This window comes from Phyllostomus discolor, chromosome 7, assembly GCF_004126475.2.
Source record: "Phyllostomus discolor isolate MPI-MPIP mPhyDis1 chromosome 7, mPhyDis1.pri.v3, whole genome shotgun sequence".
Lineage (NCBI taxonomy): Eukaryota > Metazoa > Chordata > Mammalia > Chiroptera > Phyllostomidae > Phyllostomus > Phyllostomus discolor.
This window is the reverse complement of record NC_040909.2, coordinates 132,536,662-132,552,379: the sequence shown is the minus strand read 5'-3', so window position 1 is coordinate 132,552,379 and position 15,718 is coordinate 132,536,662. Positions and strand designations below refer to the sequence as shown.

General features: G+C 38.0%; 1 protein-coding gene across 9 annotated transcripts in view; it reads left to right on the top strand.

Moving 5' to 3' along the window:
- Window positions 1–15,718, top strand: part of CYRIB (CYFIP related Rac1 interactor B) — a 131,260-nt gene that overhangs the window by 95,506 nt on the left and 20,036 nt on the right. For 6 of the 9 annotated variants that reach the window (XM_028533944.1, XM_028533942.2, XM_036031424.1 and 3 more), the window contains 3 exons: window positions 2,786–2,868; window positions 9,843–9,964; window positions 15,352–15,457. In XM_028533944.1, the coding sequence (XP_028389745.1) occupies window positions 2,796–2,868; window positions 9,843–9,964; window positions 15,352–15,457 (301 nt within the window). In that variant the 5' untranslated portion in view covers window positions 2,786–2,795. Of the gene's footprint in view, window positions 1–1,807; window positions 1,891–2,785; window positions 2,869–9,842; window positions 9,965–15,351; window positions 15,458–15,718 lie in introns of all 9 variants that reach the window. The other 3 variants (XM_028533945.2, XM_036031425.1, XM_036031422.1) reach the window with 2 other exon arrangements.

Genomic DNA, 15,718 nt, shown 5'->3' with positions numbered 1-15,718 from the left:
CAGCCTTTCTCAAGCTTGCTTTCTGCCTGTAGTTGACACTTGGATACACTAGGTAACTCTTTGCACATTTGGTCTCAGTTCTTGTTAGAGAGAGAATTTATGTGTTTGGAAACATACTTCGCTGTATTTGAAAGCTTTTAAAACTTGAAGCAGTGAAATAGTCCATCTCTAAGTGGTTTCTAAAATTTATTAAATAAATTTAGTAACCAATTTGAGGTAATTATTTGAATGTGATGATTTTGGAACAATGCTTATATTCTCCTTACGTGTAAAAGGTTGTCATTAGCATCGTCCCTATGTGCCAAGGTTGCAGGTTTGACCCCCAGCCAGGGCACATACCAGAATCAACTGATGAACGCATGAATACGTGGAGCAGCAAATCAGTCAGTCTCTCTCTCTCACTCTCTAATCAGTTTTTAAAAAATCATTCATATTCTTAAACTTTCTATAATGTAGAAGATAATTAAGATAAAATAGCTCCTTCTTAGTTTTTAACTCAACTAATCCATTTGTGTAAAACATTGTACAAAATCTTTCCAGTGAAATTCTGTGTAATAGGGATTTTGATATAAAAAATAAGACAGATCCTGCCTCTCCCGTTGGGAGACTATTGTTTTAAAAAAGAGGGGGCCCTTCATTATTTGCCATATTTGTGAATAAGTTAGATTGCTTTAACATTTTCTAAAGGAATGTGTGTCAGTCCAACAGGTAACAGTTATGTGTACACTGTTACTTCCTCTTTGTGGAGTTCAAAGTTAGGGACATGGACCATTGTCCAGGGAGTGGATGGGGAGGTGGGGGGGCAACACAGGCGGCCAGAAATGATAACTCTTTCCAGACTTCTTGTATGGGGATGAGTAAAAAGGTGTCTCCTTTCATTGGTTAAAAATATTGTTACTTTTATGTTTAATTTCACTTGCATTTGCTAGCAATTCCATATTTAGAGAAAAGGTATTGAGATTGGGGGAGGGGATTTATAGCTACTGCCACTTGCAAGTTTGAACCTGGCTTCCTGATGTCCCCGACACCTCCCTCCACGTCCGTCCTCCCTGAGTCCTGGCAAATGCTTGGGCAAGACTTATGCCAATGCCTCATTTTTACTGTTCTTCTTCTGCAAACTCACTAAGTTACAGTAATTGTTAGCGCCCTTCGTGCTGGTTTGGTATGCTAACTTTTAAGTTACCTGCTTCGTATGGTTGTGTATAGTTAATATTGTTGAATAATCAGTCCATGAGTTAAATAATAACATGTTTGATTTATCTTTGGAGTATAGATGATATAAGAAATAATTGGTTTATGTGTGGTAAAGCTTTTTAAATAGGTCATTAATTGATAACTCCCTTCAGTCTTTAATGGTTAAAGATGGTTTGAATATTGCCTTCTTTGTATTCCCAGTAGGTTTGATCTACAAAAGGAAACTATCCCTGTTATTTAAAGATATGGTGTCAATATTTACTTACTAGGGAAATCTTTTTTTGATGTTAATTTGAATTAAGAACATTTGTCTCAACCATCTTAAAGAAGTAACACTAGCATAGACTAATCAAATGTAAATATTGCAAGTTATATTTAAAAATCTAATCTTTTTTCAATCCTGCTTATGTAACTTTTTTGATATGTGGAAAAGAGGGACAAGAGCTGTGAACTCAGGGCCAACAGTGCTTTTGTTGTTCCAAATTTGCAGTGCCAGGAGCATATAAACTTGCACCTGCTGGTAATTATGAGCAAGCCAGCCTTTGCCGAATCCCAGGCCTCTGCTTAAAATTTTTTTACTGGAACTAAATGATGTTGCCATTTTTATTTTTAGGTTTGCTGGCATGGGTAATCTCATTAAGGTGCTAACCAGGGACATAGACCACAATGCAGCACATTTTTTCTTGGACTTTGAAAGTAAGTCTCTTTAGCCCTTCACAGCTGGTGCATAATGGTAAAGGTGAAAGATTAATTATACTCACACCGCAGTGAAGGCCAGCCAGAGTATTCGTTAATAAAACTTGGGGAATCAAAGTTTGCATGATTCTTTTTCTTAATCGTAGGCAAACATCACCATCATATGTATAATTCTTTAGTTTTTCATTTGCTGAAATCATGTTGAGTCTGTAGCCAGTGCTGTCCTTTCATTAGTCCATGAAGCCAGTAGCCTTATGATGAACATTCTGATAGTATGCCATGGTGACTACGCTTATGATCCTGTGGTGATTTTGTAAAAAATCGGGAGTGTGCTGCATATCCAGAATCAATACCTAAATAACCTCCACAAATTAAGATTCCAAATTTGGTTAGAAACACATGCTTTATTTCATGGCATACAGGAGGTAAGCTGAATATTCTGCTATTTTAAGACGGAATGCAAAGGTGAGCTGTGGCCAAAACTCTAGATATTTGGCTTTGAAATAAATTATTATTTCAGTGCAATTTTAAACAACATTACATGTGAATAATTCTTGATCAGCAATTTCTTTTTCAGAATTCTAGCACTATTGGAATACTTAAAGAATTTTTCATTATAAGGCCATTAATGAAACTTGTCTTGGGAGAGTTTTGAGAAGAAGTAGAGCAGCAGTCGTGCCATTGTGTGCAGGAAAGCCGCATTTCACCTCCAGGTCCTCCACATCAGCACGCTGAGCACCCGGGTTGCTGTCTGCCAGAGCACATCTGGGTGACCTGAAGGACGAATTCATGGCCTAATGAACCTCTTCCCTGTTGCTATTGAAACAAACAATAAATTTCCGATGTTCTTTTTTATAAAGGGATATTTTCTCTTTTCTTATTCTTGTCTTGACAGGTACCTTAACATGGGGAATCTTCTTAAAGTTTTGACATGCACAGACCTTGAGCAGGGGCCAAATTTTTTCCTTGATTTTGAAAGTGAGAAGATGATTTTATATCTATTTCTCTTTGCCTGCAGTAGACTGCGTTCGTCTTGCACTAAATGAATGTTTCCACTTTGCCATCTCTTTAACTGCTTTGCATGACTGAGCTGTGAATTGCTGGAATAAAATTTCTGGTGCCTTCTAGAACTGGAAATCCTATTTTTTAGATTAAATTGTGATAAAATGCTTCGTTTGACTTTTTATGAGAGATTCATATCTCTTGGTTGGACATTATTTTACAATTTGAGATCTCTAATGAAAACATTTGAGACTCTCTAAAGAAAACATTTCTTTGAAAAATTTTGATGGAAAGGACAAATGCTACTTCACGATTTGCTAATAGAAGCAGTATTTGGGGGAAATTATTGCAGTTGAGAAAAATGAACTATTAACACTGTGTACCTAATGAAGTATTTTAATACAAATCTGTTCATGAAGGCCATTCAGAGCTCAGTAATTTGGGCATAATATTAAAAGGTAGGTGTGAACCTTAATTATTTAATCTTTGCACATAATTTGAAAAGTTAAACTCATGTATTTATTTCAGGAGTTAATTCTATTCTAACTCTAAATAAAGAAAAATAATGGGTTCACAGACCTTTAAGTAATTTGCCTTCTGTTTGTTTTATGTTGCATGACCTATTGTAATGTGGTCTGAGGGTGGCAGGTAAGTGTCGTTGACCCCATGCATGCTGAAAAGCTTTTGCTTCTTTGGCTGTCAGTATTGCTTTAGCCTGTCTGGTTGTCAAATCAAGAAAAATGATATTAAATTGGTGTTTTAGTGTGAATGTTGCTATTTTAACTGATCATTAGAAAATTGTTAGGAAAGGGTGAAGAGATAGCCTTTAGACTAAATCGTGTCATCCCTTGCATCATCACCTGAGGTTAAAACTTTTAGTAGATTTTTAAATACTTAAAATTTAAGGCCTTTTCTGTTTTAAAAACAAAATAAACGAATCCCTTGAATTCTCAGAGAGTCATTGCATTTTTCATCAACCTCAATTTAGTTTATGTGATATTGTGAAATTAATTCTACTCCATGAATAATTTATGTATTTTTTCTTTAAACCAGGATAGCTCATACGAACACATTAGTTTATAGCTTTTCTACATTTTATGGAATAATTTGTGGTCTCTGATATTTTTCTACTTTTATTGCATTCCTATCAATGTTCTGTAAATAGTTTGGGTACGGTGTGCAGGCTAGCAAGGACTAGTAATGTCAATATCAGGACCGTCATAAATTGTTGGGCTTTTAGGGGAACATGTAGTTAAACAAGTACGGTTTTCTTGACCCTTCTCAACAATTAACAAGGCTATTTTAAGTGCATGTTTAGCATGAATTTTAATCAGCTTCCGGATGTTGAGCAGATTGCTGACTTGAAGGTTATTCTTTCAGATGAGGCAACTTACATTAAAGCTGTATTTTAGTTTATTTGCATCTGTTTCCAACTTGGTCTTGTGTATTTTTCTGCTATTCTGTCTCCTTTTACTCTGTCTCAAATTCCTTACATTTGCAGAATCTTGGCTCTGATACAGTCAAGATCTTGTTCAAGACTTGGCACTTGATCTTTTTATAAACCCAGAGTTATGTTGTGGTCAAGTGAGAAGCATGAATTTACTGTAGTGTTTAAAATATTATTTGGTCTTGGTTTTCTAATATGGGGTGGGTTTGGATCATTATCCTTAAAATTTAAAAAACTAATTAGTGGCAGTAAAAGGTTAGAATCGCTAATAATAACAATTACCAATAACCAAGAGCTACATATGAAGTGTTAACATGTTAAAGACAGTATAAATTAAGGAATGGTGTTTGTTGCTTATATCAGCCAATGTAGAACTTTTGGTTTGGCACTTACTGGTATACAGTAAATGAAAAGTCGTGAAAATACACTATGTACTAGGCCAGAGTTCTTGCCTGTTACTATTTTTTAATCCTCACCTGAGGATGTGTTTACTGATTTGAGAGAGAGAGAAAGAGAAACACCGATGTGAGAGAAACATTGAGAGGTTGCCTCTCGTACATGCCCTGACTGGGGATCAAACCTGCAACATAGGTATGTATCCTGAGTGGGAATTGAACCCACAGCCCTTTGATGCATGGGGTAATGCTCCAACCAGCTGAGCTACCCGGCCAGGGCCTGCTGTTATTTCTTATTTAGATGTTTATATATGTTTTCTTTTGATTCTAACTTTAGAGTTTTCTTCATCAATTTTCTCTTTCATTCATCTTCTTTTTGGAAATTGGCATTCGTAAAAGTTTACCTTATGATTTGGCTACTAGAGTGACCTTAGCCCATCAGATTGGTTCTCTTTTAAACTGTTTTATACTACACTCAAAAGGGTCAGCATCACTGATTTGCCAGTTCCTTATGATTACAGAGAATAAAGCTACATTCTCTTATTAAATAAAGTATTTAGTACTACATTGTTTATTTCTAGGTGAACAGTAATATTCAGGCTACCAGAGTAGTTTAGGTTTACTATTTCCATCAATCTGATTGGTTAAACCTAGCTCACTGTCTCTTCATGATTGGACAAGTATAGAAATAATTTCATACAGATAAACGTACTGGCATTTTGCATCAATCTGTATACAAATTAACTGTTCTGGTACTTTTTAGTCATGATTCAGTGGAGTCCTGTAGTTTACAAAATAAAGACTCTGTCTTTATCATAAAGCAGTACTCCCTTAACTTCTGCCTGTGCACACATGTGCTGTTTTTCACTTCAGTTCAGTGTGCACTTATAGCTTGCCTCCTGTATGCCAACAAGTAGGTGCTGGCGATGCAGATAACTAAGACACAGCCCCTGCCTTTGTGGAGTTCTCAATCTAGTAAAATAAATAGAAATGCAAATTAATAATATTCTTTACATAATTTACATTCCAGGTACAGATCAGGAAGGGATTAACTTTACCTAGCAGTGGGTAGCTTGGGCGTCATGGTGGATGTTCTGATGGTGATATTTGAGTTGAGCTGTAGAGCGTGAGTTAGGATGTTTCAGACGAATTTAGTGAAGGACTTTGTAGAAGGAACATGTACGAAGGCATGAAATGACAATCCGTGTTCATTGAAACATACTGTTATCTGTTGTATTAGAAAGAGGGTCATTTTTAAAAAAAAACAAGTTATACCTATATGATAAGATTTTATTTAAAAAAATGGCCCAATTAACATACAAGCTCAGATTGCCCCATAAAATTTGGCAGCACTTCTGCTGATGACAGTGTGTATGAAAAGCACTGAATTGGGGCATGTATAGCTTTTCTGGTTCTTGGAATTTACTACTTTAAATGACACTTAAGTTACTGTTTGTCCTAATGACAAGTCATTAGCCTGAGTAAGTAGTATGCAGGGGTGGGCAAAGTAGGTTCACTGTTGTATGCCAAACAGAGTTTATTCTCATATTATTGTTTATTAATGATTACATGTATTACAGGATTACAGTATTACAACTGTACTCCTGCTTTCGCTCATCTATATATTTAGTTCACTAAATTGTGGTTCTTAGGAGGAGAGAGACTTTTACTTATTTATGTCTCTTCCAACCCTAGAATAGTGCCTTATAAATGATAGAGTTCAGTGTCTGTTAGTTAATCTTGATTGACTTACCTTCAGATAGATCAAAGTAGGAGAGTGAATATAGGTGGGCGCTTGTAAATGAGAAATAGAATCTCACTGTCTCTGATTGTTTTAGTGCCTTTCCATTTAGTCATGCATTTCCTCTAATTCTTGTGTCTTTTATGTTGCCTGTTTGTCCATCTTTGAAAAATGTCAATACCCACTTTTTTAGTCTAACTTTATTTTCCATTTTACCTCTTGTATATTTTTTGTTGCTTTAACTCTGCACTTTGAAATATTTTTATTCTGGTCGTATTTTCCTATAGGTTTTTTTCTAAAATGGTGTAGGATTTTATTTGTTCAAAGATAAAAATGCATAATGAGGTCCTTTAAGCCATGCTGGAGCTGTACTTATATCTACCCTCTCAGTCCCTTCCATTCCCTCAACAAATCTGCATTGTAGAAAAGCCGGGTCCTGAGTTTGCACACACCGTGCAGTGGTATGTGCTGCAGGTACATTGAGGTCCCAGCCCTGACGAAATTATGGGGATAGAGTGCAAATATTTATTGAATGAATGAATGCAAGCTTAAAGCACATAGACCCCTTACTACAATTATAATTTTTATGATTTGCTTTTTACTTTCTTCTTTTGTAGCTGATCATTGCCTCCTTTGTACCATAATAATTTCAATTTTAGCAGTTATTTTCAGTCACTCGTTTATAGGAAAGTGGTGTGAAATTATTTAAGTATTTAAATTTACCTTCAAACAATAAGAGCAACTGAACCATGCTGTAATTTCCCTTGAGTGGCTTTTCAGTAAGCCGGGTGAGCAGTCACTGTGCCTGCTCTCAGGAGTGGATACATTCTTTTAAAGCAGTCAAATGAATGTCCTCTTATTAGCTGGCTAAGTGGTAGGTTTTTTCTTCAACTAATAAAATTTTTCATTATTTGCTATGAAAAATCAAAGTGACAAGTCTTGGGTGCATTGTATGATACCATTTTTGGAACAAATGCTTCTTTTACAGCCTTTTCCTCCCCCTAGTATGTCCCCTTTTGCATGACTTGCTGTCAGTAAAGTAGTGCTTACGTGTCTGCCATTTTCTGTCTGTCTGCACTTCTGCAGCAGTCTTCAGCAGCTTTCAAAGTTATACATGTGGCTCTGCTGTGGCAGTCCAAACACGGTCAATCAGTGTGGTGCTGGGCATTGTTTCCACCCTCGGGGGAAACAGAAATCTTTATTTTTAAGTTTCTTGTCATTGATTAAATCTTTAAAGATTATTAATCACTTTCAAGATCTGTTTAAATCTATCTGCTTGATAATGTTTCTTTGTGTGTAAGTCTCAGTGTCACGTTTTCCTTTTAACAACGAGTCCCTACACCAACAATACAGTTTAGTATCTGCAAACTTTACAAATACCTTTTGATATATGAAAGTCAAAATATTGTCCTTTGTCATGAATTCCCTCTTCATGAATGGAAGCTGATACGTGTCTACTTGATGTACGTGTCTGTAGTTTCACAGTCCATATGCAAATGTACACAACTGCTGTTTTTGCATGTGAAACATATTTTTCTCTGCTGCACCTGGTGTAAGTATAAAAGTTATGAGGTGCCCTTTTTAAAAGTGTGTCTAACCATTACTTTGGAGAATATGGTCTGGCTAAATATGAAAGGATATTACTGCTAAATGACAAATTCTGATTTTTAAAATGTCATTTAGCTATAATATCAGTATTTGCTCCTAGTAATACCTCTGTAGCTTTGGTCACAGACTCTTTAATTGGCTACTTTTGTGTAATTCCTTTGTGATAGTATTTTCATTCAAAAATGATTTATGAAAAGAAATTTGAAATATAAGGGTACAGATATGTGAACACAAATTCCTAAGTTGGCTTTGCATGTAAATGTTACTTTATTATTGTTTCTGTGGTACAGTGTTAAGTGTGCTGATATTAAAATTTGGTACTGTAATTGTTGATTTTAAAAAATGTGGTATGTTCTTGAGTAGTTGGCAGGTTTAATAGGTGGAATTGAATTATGACTAAGCGCCAAGTAAAGTTACAGTATTTTAGGCATCTGGAGTCCTAGTTTCCTACGTGAACTAAGTGTCCTTAAATTTTCTAAAGAAAGGAATAAACAGATCACTGTGTACTGTGGGGTGGTGGCATGGGTCAGAAAACTTTAGGTACTAGTTTTATATAATGGGTAAACAAAGATTCGTCAGAAATATTCTTAATTCATATGATAAATTTGGTCTGCCTCCTCACCCTCATAAGAGAAAATTTTAGCATGGAGAAATTCTACCAGCACAATTCCTCTCTAAAACATTATGGTAATTTTGATGTTTATCATTTTAAGTGCTTTATGCCTTATCTGTAGTAACGTGGCCTAACCGGAAAGATTTAAGAAAAAACTCAGTTTCCTCACAGAGTGTGCATCCCCCAGCTAAAAGTAAGGTATTAAATAAAAATGATTTATTCTCAGAGAAACAAATGACCAAGCTTTTGGAAACAGTTTCTGTTACCTCCAGCCTAGCAGAGAGAAATCTGGGTGCAGTCACATTAACATATGTCCTGTGGCTGACACTGCAGGGGGTGGAGGTGCCCATCTGTTTGTGTTCCTCATCATGCTTTTTATAACTGGCATTCTCTCTCCACTTTTTTCTCGCTGTTTCTCAAGGATGTAGGAACTCAGTTTTTGCTTCAGTATTACAAAATTGAAATGACAGTGTGCTGTAGCTTAAAGTACCCAGTTTTTCAGCAGCCCACGAGTTTGGGAACAGTGTCATAATTTGAACTCCTGCGAAGGAGTCTTGACCTTGTGTCCATCAGCAGAGAAGTTCTCTGGTACAGAATCTAAAGTGGTCCCTGGAAAAGGGGAGATTCTAAACACTATTCTTTTAAAACAGTTTTTATATCAAAATTCAGTCATTAAAATGAACGTTATAGCAGAGTAAAGTCATTCCAGTCTTACACCATAGATTAGGAAGATATTAGTAGGCCTTTCATTTCTGTTGCATTAAAATAGGTCATTACTCATCACTTGACAGTCATTACTGATAGTGATGAACATAAATATGAAAAAACCATTATTAATGCTATCACAGTGTAAATTTCAAGTTATTGTTCTCAAGGTCACTTAATATACCAAGTCGTGATTTGTAACCAAAATAAATGGTAATATTTGGTGTTCCCTTTCTTCTTTGTGATATTTACAAACTTGTGGCTAGTTATTCAAGTGTAGAAGTTATTCAAGATGAAAAAATTATCAGTCCTTTCTAAGAAGTGCAGAGTTAACATTGAATAAAATGTTGGTCATCTTTAGACATTTGGGTTGCTTAGAGTTATATGTGTACTAAAAAAATCATGTGACTGTGAATTTTCTTGTGCTTCCCTGCTATATAGATGCCCAGCCTACAGAGTCTGAGAAGGAGATTTACAATCAGGTGAATGTAGTGTTAAAAGATGCAGAAGGCATCTTGGAGGACTTGCAGTCATACAGAGGAGCCGGCCATGAAATACGAGAGGTAAATCAGCCGAAACTTGCTGTTGCCCTCTTTTTAACCTCTGTCATTTTCTGTGCTTTAGGATTCCCTCTTGCCTACGAAGTGTTGTGTTGAAAGGAAGATCACTTGCATTATTTCGAAAGTGGTTGCAAGATGAAGAGTGGAAGCGGGACAGTGTTCCGCCCATGTGTGCTCTGTGTGTACTGAAGAAAATTGTATTTGTTCTGCTGGCTGCTCTCACACCTGAAATTTACTGTGTCCATGGGGGACTATTGGTACCTTTTTTTGGAGGGGAGGAAAGAAGATACCTTTCTTGGGCTTTTGTCCTGCCAGGCTGTTTTTCCTGCTCCTCCTAAGTTTCCCAGGGGAACGCTGAAACCATCCTGGAGGTCTGGACTCCTTCAGCTCTGACGACACCACAGAGCAACTCCTTGGTGTGGTCTCCCTCAACTCTCTTCTCCCAAACCTCTGAATTTGTCCAGGCTTCTTTCCGTTCATCCCTTTTCCACTTCTGTTTTTCAGAGGAAGCAGTGTCTCTCTAGCCCTCACTACCAAGGCTAACTTCTCTACCTTTGTTCTCCATCCTCCTCTGGAACTTGACTCTTTTAATGATTTCTTCTCTGAATGACATCCTCTGTGTCTTCCCTTTCATTGACTGTTCCCCTGCAGCGCGTGCACGCACTCGGCTCTCCCGCACCACCGGAGGAAACCTGGGCGCTGCCCTTCCTCCTTACCACGCTCCTTGAAGTGTGGCACAGCCCACACTTTGTTTCTTCACCCCCGCCCCAACCCTTTGTTTCTGTTGCTCTTTGTAACTGACAGTGCACGGGCTGTCAGGGCTCGGCCCGCGGCTGTGCTGGTCACGTCCGGCCCCGTTCCCCAGGTGGCACTGGGAGCACTCGTGAAGGCAGGCTTCAGTGCCGGCACTAGACGATGACAATTCAAGAAATGTTTTAGCAGTTTTAAGTTGCCCGCTGGTGCTGGTGATTGACTGGATATTTAACATCAAGGAGAAGAGAGCGTGAAGTGATTCCATGGTTTCTAAGGACGATTAGTGGCTGGGGATAGCATTAGCTGAGGGAGATTACAGCTCACGTGGACTCTGTTTTCGTCCTCTTGTGCGCCAGACTGCTGGTTTCCGGAATGTCTGGCACGTGTACACTTCCTTGCCTTTGTTTTTTCCTGGAATATGCCCTTCGGTTTTCTTTTCCTTTTCTGTTCCTACCCTTCTTTGTAACCCAGTGGTCTCCTTCTTCCCCTTTCTCCTTTACCCTATCTTTTGTGGTGGCCATCACTTTTTAAAGAAGGAGCATTGATGTTTGATGTTTTTCTTTCTACTGTACCTCTAGCTTGAGGAGGGTGAACCTGATTCTCACTTGTGTCTGTGTTGTCAGCACCGGCACGGTGCTTCACCAATATCATTAGCTTCAGAAGGACGTTAAGATTTCAGTTAATGAAGGCATGTAACCACTCCTGTGAACTTCAGGATCTCTAAATATTTAAACATACTTTGAAAAATCAAACATGATTGAGGTGGAAGATTTAAATGATTAAGCAGGACCCTAATTTACTAATTGATAAGGTATTTTTTCCCTACAGGTCATAGCAATCAATTCACAAATTGTTCTAAAAATGCTTCATGGTTTCTCTCTGTTAATAATTAGTGCTACGGTTTATTTTAAATTGTTCATCGGTGTTATATCATTAGCCTTATTTAAAATTTGTTTTATAACTGAATTTTTATTAACTGGTTACAGTTGTCTTTGTAAACAATACAGAAAAAGTATTATTACCTATTGGATTTTTTTCTGAAGGTAGAACTCTCCTCTTTTAAAAACTTCCCAAGTAGAAGGGCTACTCTGTTTCTCCGTGGGAAGTGTTTTCCCCAGAGTCTTCTGTTGATGCAATTGAGTGCCTGTTTAGATTCAGTGGCAGCCCTGGCCAGCGAGCCTTGGTTGGTTGAGTGCCAGCCGAGAAGCGGAAGCTCTCTGGTTGATCCTGCTCAGGGCTCAGGCCTGGGTTGCCCGCCAGTCCCTGGTTGGGCCCGTGCAAGAGGCAACCAATGGATGTTTCCCTCACATCGATGTTTCTCTCCCTCTCTTTCTACCAACCTTCCCCTCTCTCTCAAAATAAATGAATAAAATTAAAAAGATTGGGTTGTAGTGTGCTAGAAGGGAGTAAAAATATACAAAAGTCTATACACTGGTCATTTGAGAGAGGGCCCGCGGGCTCCTAAACCCGAGCTGCCAGCACTGCGGCCTCAGACTGAGCCCTCCGCAGGGCGCGCGGTCGTTAATAGCGCCGTGCGGTCCTAGGGGCTCACTCCCCGTGTTCCGTGGTGGGCGCGTGGGGCGGGGGCAAGTAGATGTCTCCAAGTTTTAAAAAGGGGTTATATAGAAAAGTAATACTGAAGGACGCTAGGATGTCAGGTGGGGAGTAACAATCAGTGGTAAGAGATTCACCTGTCCCGGCTCTGAGCCTTATTATAAGGGAACCATAATTAACTGTTGGGTAAAGGAATTAAAGGCAGAGAAGTAGGTAAATAAAAAATGTAAGCTAGAAAAGTCTTTTAAAAATAGCATATAAATCCTCGGTAGATGGGGGATAAATGTGTAACTATTGAAGAAGTTGAAGAAATTTTCACTGAAAAATGTATGTTGTTGTTTGGGTTTAACTATGTAAGCAGAAAATATTTCCGAATAGTAGACAAACAATTTTAATTAAGAAAGGAAGGTACAAATAAAAACTGTCTATATGCCAAATATATAAACAACAGATACAACCAACATAACCGTCATAGATCAGTATGAGGTCTTAGTAGACTTAATAGAGCAAGGATTCTACCTATGAAAAAGCCCCGACAGTAGAAAAAATGTTTCAATTTGCTAATAAGTGCACACCACTGTCGGGAAGTTTTACTAAACACAGTAACACATTGATAGAAGCTCAGCCTTGGTTGTTTTATGAAAAAACAGGAGGTCTCATTGCAAGTGGTATTATGAAAAGGTTGTCTTTTGGGGGGTCAGTTTGGCAATGTATAAAATAAGACCTATAAAATTATTTGTCTTCTTGCAGCAGAATCCTACATTTTAGAAAATACTGTCCTTTAAAAGGCTGTCATTCAGGAGGGAGATAAATGTGAAAACTTCTTTGGCCCCCGCGTTCAGGGTAGCGGAAGTGGGGAAGCGGCCCGCAGAGCTGTCCTGAGGACCGAGGGGGTCACCCGCGCGATGAACAGCACAGCCCCGTACCCGACACGCGGGGCGCAGACTGAGAGTTTACACCGCTGCTCCGTGCTGATGGTGGGGAATTACGTGCATTTTTAAAGACAGCATTTTCTTAACAGCGCTCTAAAAAGAGTAACATTTCATTTAAGATAGAATCTATTAAATAAACAAAGTTTGTCCTCTAGGATAAACCATTGGAGATGGAAATAAGAACTCCCCACTAATGTTGTGCTATGTCTGAGAGTTAGAGTCCCCGTCCCCGATGAAGCCCCCGCTGGCGTGCGGGGCTGTGTTGCTGCCGTGCCCGGCGTTCTCTGACGGCAGTAACTCTGATGCGAAAGGGGGCGGACCGGGATGACAAGGGGAACCATAAGATGCCGTCATGAGAGAGCAGCCATTGTCTTCTGATCTGACTCCTGGAAAGGCAGGCACATGGTTAACTCTGCTCGGTTACGAGAATGGGTGCCACCTGCTAGAGCATTTCGTATTATGAGAATGAGTATATTTAGAAAGTCATTTTTAGATCCTTGCAAGAAAAGTTGGATAGGCTTCTCAAGAGAAGAAAACAAATTTAAAATTTTCATTTGCTCATTTCCTGAATAAGTAAAATAAACAAATTTTTACTACTTTGCTATAAAACACTGCTGAGACTGGGCTTGAGGCTGAAAGGATTTCTCATATATAGCAGGATACTATCACAGTCCCTTTGAGATATTCACGTTAACATAATATGAAATAAAGATTGGCGCTGGCTGGTGTGGCTCAGTGGACTGAGCACAGGACTGTGAACCAAAGGGCCCCGGGTGTGACTGCCAGTCAGGGCACATGCCTGCGTTTCTGGCCAGGCCCCCAGTAGGGGGTGCTCGAGAGTTGAGAAGCAGCCACACATTGATATTTCTCTCCCTCTCATTCTCCCTCCCTTCCCCTCTTTAAAAAACTAAAATCTTTTTAAAAAAGGAATAAAGATTGTTACTTGTAACATCGGTATTTTTTAACATTAAAATATTTCTGATTAGTCCCATTTACTTCAGATTCCTGTTGTGTTTAAGCATTGTTTTTAAAATTTAATAGTAAATCAAGAAAATTTGAGTGTAGTGAGAGGCTTCTAAAGCAAATTGCTTAAACAATACATAGCCCATTTATTTAGTTCGTAGCTGATTTATTCAGGAGCATCTTCTAAATTTATGTGGTTTCAATTTTATTTTGCATTACTATTTTTGGTTTTGTTGAAGATGGAGTTAGAATACTGTCGCCTTGAGAAAATCTAAACATGTCAGTACCTCCTGATAATGTTTATAGGTAGCCCCATCCCTCCGTCTGGGTTATGAGTTTCAATTTTTGGATGGCATGTTTAGCTTGTTTGAAGATGTCAGAGAAAACAAACCAGGATGTTGCAAAAAGCATTATGTTCCATAAAGATGAAAGTAAGAAAATATATTTCTTTTGAAATAACCCTCTATAGTTACAAAAGATTGCCTAGTGGTTTGAAAGACTGGGCATAGAAAAAGCATATTCACCTTATAGAGTCTGTAAATTGTAGTTTATTTTTTCCACTTTCAGATTTGAAACTAGCTTTTGCCTTCTTATTCAGGAAAACCCGAGAAAACTTGGATTCCAGTATGATGCTTTTGTTATAGGAAATAAGTAATGACAATTTCTGAATCATGTATTTCATACTGATTTGGGTTATTAAGTGTTTGGTGGGTTTCTTAAAGCTAGTTTGGACCCCAGAATTTGAATTATAGAAAGTATTACACCCTTTTTCCAGAGTTGGCATCTTAATTTCATTTATTACCTTTTTGGCTCCTTTTTATTCCACTAAATTCTTTGAGAAAGAACTGCCAAGGAAGCCTTTCTGTGACATGGGAAATAATAAAACATGGTTTCTTTTGGAGGCTGTACAACGTACCAGGGTGTTCTGCATTTAACAAACATATCTTGTGTTGTCTTTTAGTTCATTATAGCCGTGTCCACCGCGCGGGTAACCGAAAGGGTATGATGATAGGCTTCAAGTTTCCATGAAGTTGAGAAGGCCCATTCTTGGCGTTCTTGGGTCCGTTATTTTGTATTTTATACATTATACTAGGGCTTCTGACATTTCCTGAAACCTTTATTTTAATGTTAAAATACTACTGTTGTGATTTGTGTAAGTCTAACTATTTTTTCCTTTGGATTTTGAAGGCCATCCAGCATCCAGCTGACGAGAAGTTACAAGAGAAGGCATGGGGTGCTGTTGTCCCACTAGTAGGCAAATTAAAGAAATTTTATGAATTTTCTCAGAGGTTAGGTAAGTTGACAATTTTGTAATTATGACTTCCCTAGTGAAAAAGACATTTATTGACAACACTGGAAGTGATTTAGAGTATTTTATGTTCCCATTGCTAAATTAATGTTACATACATGAAGCAAGCTTGTTAGACTGTAAGATCATAGCATAAACTAGGTCTTTATTTACACCGTTCTCCTTGACAAATTACATTTACACAAGGAAATCCCTGATTCATTACAGTTTAAGGGAGCCTAGTCTGAGAAGCCACTTGGTAGAAGT